At 28.9% G+C, this 14,936-nt stretch overlaps 2 protein-coding genes across 2 annotated transcripts in view; one reads left to right on the plus strand and one right to left on the minus strand.

The window, feature by feature from the left end:
- The window catches only part of LOC142333255 (uncharacterized), a 496,762-nt gene that overhangs the window by 97,363 nt on the left and 384,463 nt on the right, over positions 1 to 14,936 (plus strand). The gene's annotated exons all lie outside the window — the stretch shown is intronic.
- LOC142333256 (uncharacterized) overlaps positions 1 to 14,936 on the minus strand; it is a 301,571-nt gene that overhangs the window by 5,017 nt on the left and 281,618 nt on the right. Inside the window, exon 7 of the mRNA XM_075380259.1 lies at positions 5,636 to 5,860. Coding sequence (XP_075236374.1) covers positions 5,636 to 5,860 — 225 coding nt within the window. The remainder of the gene's footprint in view (positions 1 to 5,635; positions 5,861 to 14,936) is intronic.

Here is a 14,936-nt window from a genome sequence, read left to right on the forward strand (position 1 = left end):
AAAAAATCACTTGGAGGGGAATTATTTGAAAACAATGAAGATGTTGACGAGCGCATGTGCAATTGGTTGACAACTCATCTTCAAACCTTTTATGAAGAAAGGAATATTCAAGCTTCCAAATCGTTGGCAAAAGTATGTAGATCGTACAGGAGACTATATAGAGAGATGATGAAAGTATGAATTGTGTACAATCAATAAATTTATAAAAGAAATGACTGTTTATATTCGATTCATCCTTCTATTTATAAAGAGATTTCTTCTCTGTTTTCTATGGAAAAATGTACAGTTTACAGTAGCAAATATCAAAGCTTGAGTAACTATAACAATGACATAGGCAAATATTCAAAGTTATTGTTAATAATACACATGCTTCAATCTAAGAATTTTCTTTTGCATGAATTTGAACAATGGAACATTTTAATAAACATAAAAAAGTGTTTAAAGTATTCTCTACTGATATGAACTCCTATAAATCATGCAAATCATCTAAGATCTACATGCAAAAAAAAATTTGATTCTTGAAATAATCTAAGTTTGAAAATGCAGTGAAATATCTCTAATTCAGAATATGTGGAGTTTATATATTCTGGAGTTTAGTTTATTCCAAATTCATGAAAATTCTGAATTATAGGATATTTTTTCAAATGAAATATCTGTTATAAAAAGATACTTAAAACTACATAAATAATAATAAAAATTTGTTTTTATTGTTTACAGTACTTACGAGTATAATTGAAGTTAAACAAACTGCTATTTTTTACTACCATTTTTCACCTTTTAAATATCACAAATATTTTAATACAAACACATTTTTAAAATACAGTCATAAATACTGTATTAATGGATTTTTTTACATTAAAAAAGTCAAAAAAGAAGAAGAAATGTAAATACGATAGAAAAAAATATACTGCACAAAAAAAACCACAGTCAGTTTTCACTTAAATATTTTAATGTTAGCGCATAAAAAATCTTAGTAGTGTGTACTATTACTGTATCTTATAACTAGTATAATGGTTGTCTTGAAGTTGATAGTCTTCATTCATCCTGATTTAAAGTCACAGCTTAAAAAAATTTGAAATATTACTCTGTTTTGCTCTCCTATTGTTTTTTTAATAACTTCTTGACACATCTCTTTAATAATCAGTTAATGTTTTTCAAATTCAGGGTCAGTATCAATAAAGTTAATGACTGCATTAAGATCTTCTCGCACCTTGGAAAGAGTAGTCTTCAGAACATTATCTTCGTCATCTTCTTCATCACCACTGCTTTCTTTCACTTTTTTTTCATTTTCTATGTCACTGATGGTCTCATCTTCAATCAAGTTATGGTTACCAATATCTTCAATAGTCAACCCAGGTGTATAAAATATTTTCTACTACTATGAACTCCTGTAAATAATGTTTCTCTTACATCTTCAGTGTCAGTAGCTCCAAAAGCATTTTTATATTCTTCATCTTTTAAACCTTGCAGTTCAATCTCTGGGTCATTATTATATAAACTCTTATTCCACATGTTTCATAACATAAATAATTTTATCTCATTCCAGCTGTTTGCTCAGTTATTTAGAACACTTTGAATATTGTATACTTTTATTTTTTAAAGAGTATTCATTCCCCATATTGTCCAATTTTTTATTGTCATTAAAAATAACATGCATTCATTTAGTTATTTATGTCTGTGAACATGCTTGCAGCTGAGGATCACTTCCTGATTAATTGATTGGATGAAGGAAGTCGTACTGGAACGCATAAACAGTGTATTGAGTTTTCATCTTTACTAGTCGGAAAACTATTATTGTTATGAGCTGGAGCATTGTCTAATATCAGCACAAATTTAATTGAAATTTTCTGGCACAAATGTATTAAAAAAACAATTGGAGAAAATTTTACTGAGTAAATGATGCGGTTTTGGTTGTCCAGTAAATAACAGGAAGGTTGTCTATAATATTCTTGATTGCTCTTGGCTTATTATACTTTTCAGCTATGATTAATTTGAGGTGCTTAGATCCACATGCATTTACACACAACAAAGCAGAAATTCTTTCTTTATATAACTTTTCACCTGATATGGAAGTTTCCATTCTAAAGGATGTGTGTTCTGAGGAATTGATCTCCGTAATAACCCAATTCTGTCATAATTATAAATTTGGGAGAGTATAAATTTTTCATCTCCTATTGTTGCTTTGAGTTTTTCACGTAATGGTTTAACACTACTAACTTCTGTACTTAAACTTTCCCCAAATATTTTCCAGTTCAAAATGGAATGCTGCTGTTGAAATTTAAAAAACCATCCTGTGCTAGTTTTAAAATCATTAATTTCTAGGATTTTGATAATCTTTTTACCGCTGCCTGTAACTACACCTCTAACTAGAATCCTAATGGAGCATTGCTGCTTGTACCACTTGTAAAGAGCATCATCAGCATTACTGAACTTTGCTACAGTCCTTTTTCTTTTAATAGCGCTAACATTAGGTGTACCTTATTTAAAAATGAAAATGGACATTTTTCCTATCGCTTTTTATGTACATAAAGTAGACTTATATTTGTTTAAAATTATTTGCACAGAATAACCGCCATGGATTTTCATTTTTTCTTCCAAAGTTAAAGTTTTGTAATTTCCCCAAATATGCTTATTAAATGATAATACAAAATAAAAATTAAAAACTTAAAAACTACTGTACTGTATAATATTTAAAGAAAAAATGCTTTTTAAAAAATAAATGAACTAAGCAGAATACAGTAATACATTATGTACAAACGATTAAAAACATTTTTCATGCGCATCAAATGAACTTCTTAGTACTGTACAGTATTGTACAACAACATTTACAAAATACACACCCAATAACAATACACAGCACTATTGAAGTAAGTTTGTTTAATCTCAACTAAACAATAATCGGACTAGGCAAGGTTGATGATAAGTCATCTTTAACATTACAATGCAAGTTTAGCCTTCGTTTATTTGACTGAATACTTTGCAGTAAATTATTTTATGTATTTCTGTGTGTTAATATGAATTTATATACATTTTACAAAAAAGAAATAATAATTTTTTCAATGATAAACCAAGCGAATATTTTATAAATGTGGGAAATATTTTTAGTCATCTTTGCGGCGACAATCTTCATTGACTACTGTTCTTGTACTGATGTCACAGCTGGTGGCTTTTTTTTAATTAGAGAGATATATTTGGAATGTAGTCAAAAAGCATGTATTGTGTTTAAATTGTGTGTGTTCATTTAATATATTATTGTTTGTGTGTTTGATGAAATGTAAAAACACTAAGCTCATACTGATATATAACTGATGCCACAATGGGAACAACCGTATATGTAACAACAGTATATTAGTTTGAAGATAAAAATGATGACTGAGAATATTTTAAGTAAATTATTAAAAATGTTGTGTCGTAAAATTTGATTTGGTTTGTCATTGTAAAAATTTATATTTTCAAATTTATATAATTGAAGATTGTCATAAATAGAAATTTAATAAATATTAAGTATTTTTATGAAGTCAGTTCTATTTTTACGTAAACAAAATGATTCATGAAGAATGTATCAAATTTTCTGGACAAGTTCTGTTTGTGAAAATAAAGGAGAAATTTAGTAAAAATCATAAATTCAGAAACACTTTGTTAGTGAATGTCGACTGACAAAAGATTTCACTCTAATTTGTTCACCTTTGGTAGAATTAAATCTGACTATAATTCTTGAGATCTAAATTAAGGGGTAAATTTAGTGGTTTATATGAATTCTTACCTGAAAATTTAAAACAATAGGTCAAAAAAAATATTTTTAGTAGCTTTAAAGAAATTTGAATTAAAGGATAAAAGATTAAGAGTTGAAAAACAGTATTTTATATCTGGCATAAAATAACTTTATTAAATGGGTAATAAACAAAGCACATAAAAATTTTAAACAAAACTTATGGACAAATTGATTCTGAGCAAAACATTATGAATAAAGGCCACATAGACTAAATATAAACTTATGAATTTTGAATGTTATTTAAAACAAAACATCAAAATGAGTCGATTTTAATTAGTTATTAAACAAAATTTTCAATACTACAAAGCAAAAGAATGAAATATTTTAGAGAAATAACGAATACAAATAAAATCAATTTGCAAACGATTCAATACACTGCTGAGTATGTCCTCTTCCACAGTGGACACAGCACTGTTTGATAAACAATGTTTTTAGCGGTTCCTGTATTTCAACAAGGTTGTTTTGTATTAGTTGTACCACGCTGAGAATTCTAATAAACTGTTCTCTTGTGTTATACCTTTATTCATATACTAATAATTTCAAGTGTCCTTACACATAGTAGTCCAAAGATATTAAGTCAGGTGACCTTGGAGGCCAGTGGATAAAATAGTACCATTTTCTACCCCCAAACATTTGTATTTTACCACAGATCTCTCAAAAACTGCTAAAAGTACATTTCTGGGGTCTATTATTTTTCTATTTTTCAGGTTAGATTTCATATAAAACACTAAACTTATCCCTTAGTTTAGTCCCCAAGAATTACAATTTAACTTAACTTTACTGAAGGCACAGAAATCAGGGTGAAATCTTTAGCCAGCAGAGACTTGCTAAGGAATCATTTTCAAACCTATGTTTACGTGAACTTTCTTCTTCTCTATTTTCTTCAGTTCAACATGTCCAACATTGTCCAATGTATTCCATTCTTCGTAAATCACCCTGACTGTATATATATATATATATATATTTATTGTATCATTACTTTTATTTTATTCCTATAATATTACACTTTTTTTTTTTTTAATGGAAGGCTGTTTTTATTTCATAATATACTTCATAGATTATTATTTTATAAAAATATTTTACTTAATACTATAAAATAACAAAAAAATTGATAATTATTTTAAGGAATAGTGAAGAAAAAATACAACTTTAAAATTCTCTTTGAAAGAGCCCTTTATGAAGGAGTGATGTTAAAATTAAAATTGAGAGAAATGGATCTGACGATGAAGAAAATTGTTTACAAAAAGTAATCATTCTACAGACTTAGAAGTTTATGAATTGCTACAATATTACAAAATGTATTTCTGATAATTTACAATCATTTTTATCTCTCAAGTACAGTTAGCAATTATTATTTTTAAGAGGTAGTGGAGGAATCTCAAAATTAATAAGTTGATCAAAATTAAAAAAAAAAATAATTTCAACTGAAATATCATCTCAAATAAAAAAAAAATTAAATGACGTTATTTTTTGTATATTAAAGAAAAGATTTTCTTAAAATGGAACTATTGTGGGGCAACAATGAATGTGCTAATAGATCATAATACTACAATATTTATAGACAAAAATACGCACTTAGATACGTAAACCTTAATTGAATCTCTGAGATTTTTTTTTATCGTGGAAATCATAGTAAAATTTGATATCTATGTTTAGATTGGATGATTAAATTATATTTCTAAATGAATATATATAATGTATTGTATCGGTATTGGAGGAAACAAAAAAAAAAACAATATTTATATAAAAAGACAAGATAAGTGTGTAAAAATTAACACATCTTCTCCTAGATTAAATAAAAAAATTAATGGAAAATAGAAATTGTTTAGAACCAGTTGAGTAACTGATAATACAAATTGTTACCATTGTTTGTAGTAAGTGTGGTCTTCACAGCACCAGTGTTAGTTAAATTAGTACTATCTTCTGGTATTATTAGTGCACAGTGACTATTGGTATCCGAATCGACATCGTTGGCCATGACTGTGTTGAGATGTCTGTTATGTCCGGCCGATGCGCTTCCTCCTCCACTCATATGGTGTATTGGTGTTGTCTGTAAGCTGTCATCACCACTTCTAATCGTTCTACCACCTGCAAAAAATTTTTTTTTTTACATCATTCTGGTGAGATTGGGTATAACATAAATCACAAGTTCAATTATTTTATTAGAAAGGAAAATAATCCTGTGAAATAAATGTATTTTTCAATTTTGAAAACATTTGAAAAGTGATTATTTTATTTTTGTTACTAATGTCAATTGTTTCATGAATTCTGATTGTACATAAGACGAAATACTTTTAATTATTTATATTCTTTAAAATTTCTAAGATTTATGAATTATGTTCCATCTTTTATTTTATAACTATCATAAATCCAAGTATACTGTTCATAATTCATTTCGGTAGCAGATTTGTATGATTTAAAAACTTACGATATAAGCCAATTTTTAAATTATTATGACAGTTGTACATAATATATTTATCAAATAATAGCAGACCTGCCTGGCAATGCTTCGCTATTGGTAGGTTTGAGTATATAAATATATATTAAATGAACACAATTGAAAGTTTGATAAAAGATTAACAAAATGAACATTACGAAACTTTAAAAAATTTAATCTTTCACTTCATCCCCTTTTCCTTTTTCCTCTTTTTCCCTTTTTTCCATATTTCCCTTTTTCTGTTTTTTCCTATTTTCCATTTTCTCTACTTCCCTTTATCCCGTTTTACTTTTCCCTTTTCTGATTTTTCCCTTTTTTCTTTTTCATTTTTTCCCATTTTCCCTTTGTGTAAATTGGTCCAGTAATTTTCCAGTCTGTAGTGAACATACGTATGAATATTGTCATTTATACATATAGAAGAAGAACGAAATGTCTGTATGTGTTGTTTTGTAATTATCTCAACACCGGCGCCACCTAGCAGGTATAGTTTTTGCAAAAATTTTTCTTTTCATGTAACTAATGTTACACGATATAAGAAATAAAACACATATAAGATGGATAAAACTGTTGCATTTTGCTTCTCAGGTACATATAATATTGCTGATCATTTGGATAGAATTTCCGTTAATGATAATGGTGGTATTTTTATTGCCCACAACATGAAATTTTTGGGCATTTTATTAAAAGACAAGTTCTCATGGGACGATCAAATTGATTTTGTTTATAACAAAATGAAACCTTACTCTGAAGCAACTTAGTAAAATAACCATGATGTCATTATTAATTATTTATTATGCTTACATGTATTCTTGTATAAAGTTTATTGTTATCTCTTGAGGTTCCATTAAAAAGTCAGAAAAGGTTTTTAAGATATAAAAATGGGCTGTTGTAACATTATCTGGTGCCTATAAATATGAGTTGTGTAGGTTTATATTTAGAAATTTAAATGTATAAACTTATCCTTATGCTTATATTCATGCAGTTATTTTTTTATACAATGTTTGAAAAAAAAATTTTCACTTTTAGTTAAAAAATATCACCTTTACCAAACTAGATAACGGAACTGTTTTCATGTAACTCAACAACACAGTACTTAGGTTTATGAGAAAGAATGTTATTATGCTTCTGTTGTAATTTTTAATAAATTGTCGAACCATTTGAAAAATCTTGCCAATAATCTATTTAAAATACAATTTAAAAAAAAAATTTATGGAAAGAATATTTCTCTATTGAAGAATTTTTAAATAATTTTAATTAAAAACAAAAAAAAAGAGAAAATTTCTCAGCATTTTGTTCAGTATGTATAGCTGAGCAGAGTTACAGCAAGGCACTTTAAGGGGTAGATGTATGACTGTATGTAGAGAAAAGGTCGTTGCTGGAACGGCTTTGCTATAATAAATATATGCTCAAAATAATCTTCAATAGCAGCGTATGAATTGTGAATTATTTTGTTGTATTTTTATTTCCTTGTGCAAAGTAAAGACAGATTGTGATCACAAAATATTTCGATTTTCAGATTTCAACAGAAATATCCATTTTTACCATCCCTGTATCCCTTATGACTAGTTTCGATGTGATATCTCTATGTATGGATCTTGCATAATCAAAAACGATTAGCCGTAGGATGTTGAAAGTTTGGATTTAGGACTGTTGTAACATCTAGTTGTGCCCCTCCCCTTTTGATTGCAATCTACTGGACCAAAAGTTCCCAAAAAAGCCCATAATCTAAAAAATTTGGATTTTTTACTTTTTCTTAACGGCAGTAATAAGCTGTCATTGGAAGCTTTTCAATGATTGTCGTTAGTGGTACTTATTTTCATTAGTTTCAGAATTATAGCCAAATAAAATTTTAATTAATGAAATATTTGGATCTTGCAAGAGGAAGGCACATTAGTTCAAATCTGACTTCATATACATATGTTTTTTAAATTTCTTTTTTTAATTTAAATATATTGATTATTATTGTATATTAAATGATTGATTATTAAATATATATATTATTAACCTCCTAATTGTAATAATCTTACAAAGTTTAAAAAATTTTTTTAAATCTTGCTTTATACTTTTTAGTCATATTTTAATCAAATTATTATCATTCATTGCATGAGTTTAATTAGTAGGCTAATTTGAATTTCAAAAGTTAACATGATATATTGAAATTTCTATTGTATTTATAAAATATCAAACAAATTTTTAATCAAACATTTACTATATAAAGTAATGAAATTGTGAAGTTTTTGATTATTGAAATACAATTGTAAAATAACAAAATTTTTTTTTTGTTACTTATATACATTTTACACATTTACCCCTCTACCAGGGGATGTTTGCAAAAGTAATGGTGGAATGTTGTTTTGTCACCTGACTGTAACTATGCAAAATTTCATCCAGTAGGCGATGTCAGGAAGTATGTGTAATTAAGGATGCATGATTTGAGGACAAGCTTGAAAAAACATTGTGAGTTAAAATAAAGCAAATAAAAAATCTGTTGTATTAAATAATAATTCAATAATAACAATAAAAAATAAAAAAAATTGAAAAAACATCAGAAGTTATTAATGATATAAAATTTTATGTACCTTTTTTTACTTTTCATTTTAAAAAAGTGTGTAGGTGTAATTTAATAGGCGTAGAAGAAAGTGATGTGGTGTCCACATCAGATTTTTTTATATTTGATACCATAAAATTATTTCGCGTGTTTGAATTTAAATAATTAATATTGACTTTTAGTTATTTTTTATCATAAAATAATTTATATTTATTTATAATTTATATTTTGTTGACGTGATCTACTTAATACATTTTAATGTTCTGATGGGAATAAAAATTAATTTTTCTATCATTAGGAGTAGATTTCCTAGTAAGTGAAATAGAAAACCATAATGTTCGAGTTTTTTGTTTTGTTTTTTAAGTTGGATAATTTTTTAGCTTTTGCATTTGTATTTTTTTATTTTTTTTATTTACATTGAATTTTGAGAAAAGAGTGTCTTGTACTAAAGAAAAAGAAGTTCTCTCTCTTTTTTTTCTTCTTAAGAAGAAGTTTTTCTTCTTTTTTTTTATAAAAAGTCAAATGACTGTAAGATTTCTGGAACATTTTGCATAATTTGTAGAACGTGAAGCCTAGAAGTACACGCTTCAATTGAGTTTTCATGCTCATTTGTTTCTTGATATTTACAGTATATATGGTTGCTAAGAGTTGATGCAGTGATTTTATATTCTAACATTTTTATTCTGTTTTAATGAAAATTAATTTATATTTATAATACTGACAGCATTATGCGATGAAAGGACTATGTTCTTGTGCCAATATTAGTGCTAATTATTAGTGTTTTAATGTCTAAAATGTTAAGGAAACGGAAGCCACAGTTTAAGAACGGATTTTGTACAGCATGTCCAGGCTAAAGGAATCCAAAATTAAGAGAACCAGTTAATATAATTAATAATCTTTTTTTATAATAAACACAGTAACTCACCAAGTTTTAATGTAAGCACACTTTATAGATTGATAAACATCTAGACGATGTTCTAACTCTGTGTAAGAGCATTTGTGGCATTATTAGATCTACAGCTTCAACAGTGCTCAGTTCTAAATCGTTTAAATCTCAGACTTTCCTTTGGTACATACAACTTTCAATAAATCAACAAGCAAAAAAGTCCAAATGAGGGATATATGGAGATTTAAGTGGGCATACAGTTGGACCTCTTCATTGGGAAAGTGTTCAAGAATGTGGCAACATCTTGATGAAAATTTATTGGAGAACCATCTTATTGGAAACTGAAGCCTCCAGAAATCTGAGAAAATTTCTCGAGCATGTCGAGGAATGTATTATATCCTGTCACAGTGGACTCCATGAAAAAAAATGGATCGATGATGTTATTTTTGTTAGTTCTTACTAGATGTTGACTTTTGGTGTATCCCTTTTATTTTCGCGTATTGTATGTGCGTTTTCAGTACCCCAAATTTGACAAATGTATCTCGTTAACTTTCCTACACGTAAGAAAGGTTGCATCATCGTTAAATAACATTGTATCAAGATAATTAGGATTGCTTTTGACACGGTGCATTATCTTTGCGCTAAACTGATATCGTAGATAGTGATTATTTGGTTTAATATGATGAATGAGTTGTAATGTGTATACTTGCATACGGTGCTACTTGTAAACAGTCATGAACAGTGGAACGAGGAAGTTGCAGTTCGTAACTAGCTTGCTTAACTGAATTTCGAAGACTGACATTGAATATATCATATAAATGATAAGTCGTATATCACTAATGAATAGACTTGGATCTATGAAGATCGATATTCCATTTATTTTGTACATTCTGTTGAATGCATATAACTGATTGAAACCCTGCTAACCAAAGCGTGCATTGAACTTTCTTTTGTGAAGTCACATCTCGACTGACTATAGTTGTATTGGGAGTCAGTTTACCTGCGCGTGCATATTTTGTTGACGTTGAGAGTATACTGAACAAATCTTAGAGATGTTTTCTGTTAATTGAGCTTACATTTAAGAGATTACGACGATATTTTCTAAATATAGCCCATTTATTTTGGATACCTTTAGTCTGGACATCCTTATATATAAAAAAGGCACTTGACCTTAAACGTAGAATTAAAGCATGTGGAAGTAGATGTTCAATTTTATAAAGCGTATCATTTTTACACTTAAAAAATCCGTGTCATCCAAATAGATTTATCATGGTGGTAGTGGGTGTTTTTTTACTGATTGATCAAAAAATTTGTACATTAGTAAAATTTTGACATCAAGCAGGGGGAATTTTGTACAGTGATTATTGTTTTGCTTGAAAATTTAGTTAAGGTTTTTTCTCATACACTGTATATTTGCTGTAGTATAAAACTAAGTAAACATGTATAATTTTTAACAAAGTTTTTATTATCTTTTATACATTTTATTTTAAAATTCTCCCACAAAAAGTTTGTTACCTAACCTCTTTTTAGAACAGAAATGTGTTTTTTATTGGAAAAATATTATATTGGAAAAATAGAGAGTTTCAACTGAATATTTTTATTTTTGGTAATATATACATTTAATTTTCTTAAAAAAATAATAGAATTTTAGGGCCTATCAATTTACAAAATGTAAATCCTTCCTGCCTATTGTTTACTTATTAACAAATTTGGTTGCAGTAGCCGTGAATTCGTCCCAGTAATATTAACATATATTATGCATTTCTAAGAGTAGCTATTTTTAGCATCTTGTTTTCCAAAGCGAAAATGTTTCTATTTTGAATTAAAATCTTATTATTGTATTTTGTTAGCATAATCTATATATATAATATTTTTTAACAATGCTCCTGTGTAAATATAATTTTTTTTATTTAAGTTTAAAGTTTCAAATTGTTATAAAATATACCAACACTAGTGAAGTAATGGTTATTTTATGGTATCCATAAAAAGCTTGATTATTGGCAGAAAAAAAATACTGTTCTTAAAAACATTTTTGTTCAAAGATGTGCTATGCAATTTGGAAAAGCATGCCATCTGATTTCATAGACTGATAAGTCAAATAGATATATAAAAACTGATTAGGTGACTTCCTATTACAGCAAAAAAATTTTTCATTCTTCATCCAATGAGGCGCATTTATTCCCTGATTATATTTCAGTTGGTCTTTCTCTTTTTTTGTATAAAGAAAAGTAGTAAAGTTTTGCATAACCTTTCCAGCTTAGCCCTTGACAGATTTTGGTTTCAAATATGCCATAGGGTTTATATTTTTTAATGATTTAGTTATGCAGTATTTAAATGGCTATTCTGTAAAAGATCAAAATGTTCTGCAAAAAAATTTGTGTTCGATTTGATCCCTTAGAACAAAGAATCTTTTACTTTAAAATTTGTGCAATATTAAAATTACAAAGGTAAGTCAATTATCCGCAATTTAGTTATATTTTTGTTTATGTTGGTAGTACTGTCGTGTTTCGTAGATGACGTATGCGTGGTTTAATTGTTGTTATGTTTGTGCAGGTTTGATGCTGCTAGGTTAGTTCCATTATCGCTGCCCTGCCGTTAACCATGGCTGCTTTGCTTTCTGTTTACACCAAAGAAGAGAAAAATTCAGTGATATGTTTTTTGTGGTCGGAAGGTGTATTCAACGAAGACTTTCAGTACAGTACGGGAAGAATGTGTTGCCACAACGAAGTGTCTACGAATGGATTGAAAAATTCAAAAATGGTCGCACAAGTGTTACGCACGACGAATGAGCCAGACGACCATTTACCGCCACAAATGAGGAAAACATTGAGCGTGCACGTGACATAGTTTTCTTAGACAGACGAGTAACTATTGATGAAGTGGCACATCGGCTGCAAATTAGTCATGGTTCTGCCTATGAAATCATTCACAACAGACTTGGGTTTCATAAAGTCTGTGCAAGATGGGTCCCAAAACAACTCACACAGTTGCATAAAGAAACGTGCTTGGACATCTGCCAAAAACATCTTCTTAGACAGAATCATCCCTGGTGATGAAACACGGATCCATCATTACAAGCCGGAAAGTAAACGGCAGAGTATGGAATGGAAACATCCAAATTCGCCCTGGAAAAAAAGTTCAAGTCCCAACCATCCACAGGAAAACTGATGCTTATGGTTTTTTGCGACTCACAAGGCCCAGTACTGGAACATTATGAGGAAAGGGGCACGTCAATAAAACAGTGAGCGTTACAGTGAGATGCTTACTGCTAAGGTGAAGCCTGCAATTTTAAGCAAACACTGACGATTGCTGTCCAAAGGTGTTGTGTTGTTGCACGACAATGCCCGTCCAAATACTGCTGCCCACACTGCTGAAACGCTCCAAAAACTCAACTTTTGAAGTACTGACTCATTCTCTGTATAGTCCTGATCTTGCCCCTTCTGACTACCACTTGTTTGGTCCACTCAAAGAGGCATTAAGGGGGCCGTCGATTTACCTCGAACGAAACAGTGAAAGAAGTGGTGCATTCCTGGCTCGCAGCTCAACCGAAAACCTTTTTTTATGAGGGCATCAGGAAGCTTGTGCAATGATGGACCAAGTGTGTTGAAATGCAAGGGGACTATGTTGAAAAATGATGTACATGTAAGTTTCCTATTTGTATTGCAATAAAATTTGTAACTACGTTGCGGATAATAATTGACTTACCCTCGTACATTTAGAAATAAAATAAAAAATTTTAGTAAAAAATTTTGATCCCAGTCAATTCTTTTGACCAGATGAAGTATTTATAACCAAAATTATACTGTATTTAGAGAACACATAATTGCTAAAAAAAATTTGAGTTTCATTTGAATCTGTTGCTGCCTCATTTAACATTTTTAATAATAGTCATAACTTGAAAAATAGATAATTTTGAAAACAGTAAAAAAAGTTTTAAATTCTTAAATCAAGTTCTACGGAAATCTTTTTATAAAAAGGTTGCCATGTTGTCTATATTTTAATTAGGTACAGTTGGATTTTCAATCTTCAGAATTAAAGTTAAAAAAAAAAATTATGTTTTAAGTACGGATTCTATTCAGTCCCCTTGTTTTGTTTGTTAGTTACCTTGGTAAACTCTGCCACATTTTGATATTTTTTTGTTTTTAGTTTATGTGGACTTTATTCATACCATTTAACTCATAATCAAATTGTCTACAAGTTTTGTTTAAAACTTTTGTCCGTTTTTTTAGCTATTTAACAAAGTAGTTTCCACAAAACATTAACTGATGTATTGTTTCACCCACCAATCTTTTGTTTTTACCCCAGATTTCTCAAAAACTACTAAAAATATGTTTCTGATACCTATTTTCTCAATTTTTCAGGTCAGATCTTATATGAAATCACTAAAATTACCCCTTATATTGGATTGCAAGAATTATAGGCTTAATTTTACTGAAGGTTCAGGAAGAAATATTTTACCTGATGACATTTGCTATTAAAACTTTCTGAACTTGTTTTTGTATGAACTTTCTTCTTTATTTTCATAAGTAGACGTGTCTTGAATGTTTGTTATATTCTTTGTGAATCATTCTCTACAAGCCAAATTTTAACTTTATTGGTCAATGGGTTTTTGAGATAGGAGACAAAAACTGTTTAGAAATAATGTTGAATACCCCTTCAACTTTAAATCCTTCTGATTTAAAACTTTGGAATGCTTTAATGCAACACTAAGTTTAATTAAAAGAAGTATTTGAAAAATTCTAATACTTTTTTCAATTATGAATAAACATAATGATATTTGTGATTTCACCATTTTGGTTTAAATAGTCAGAATTTAATTTTTTTAATATCATTTTGGTTGTCTTGCAAAAGCCTTTAAAACAAGGGTATCGCGTAACCATATATCCTGTTTAAAATCCTTACAGGACTTTCTGTACATGTTGGGATTAATTTGGCTAAGATAAGAGGACCCACTCTTAGTCGTGGAGCTAAGCCATTTTGGGTTAACTTTATGGGCTTGTTTAACTCAACAAAGTTTCCCATTTTTCTCGCCATTAGTAGCATCAAAGGAGAACTTTTGGAACAGGGGTGTTTACCCTCAAAAATAAATGGTAGAGATGGACAAGGCGATTGAGAAATACTTTCATCCGTTAAAGTATATGAAAAACATTTACTTCTGTGGTATAGAAAGTAAATAGATGTTGCATGCATTTGTGTCATTTATTCAGACATTAGGGCTACTGCTATCAGAGAGAGATTACAATCTGACCCAAGTAACATCCTTCAGAAGTAAAACAATGTAGCTTCTGTAAGT

The sequence above is a fragment of the Lycorma delicatula genome, chromosome 12, assembly GCF_047948215.1.
Source record: "Lycorma delicatula isolate Av1 chromosome 12, ASM4794821v1, whole genome shotgun sequence".
Taxonomy (NCBI): Eukaryota; Metazoa; Arthropoda; class Insecta; order Hemiptera; family Fulgoridae; genus Lycorma; species Lycorma delicatula.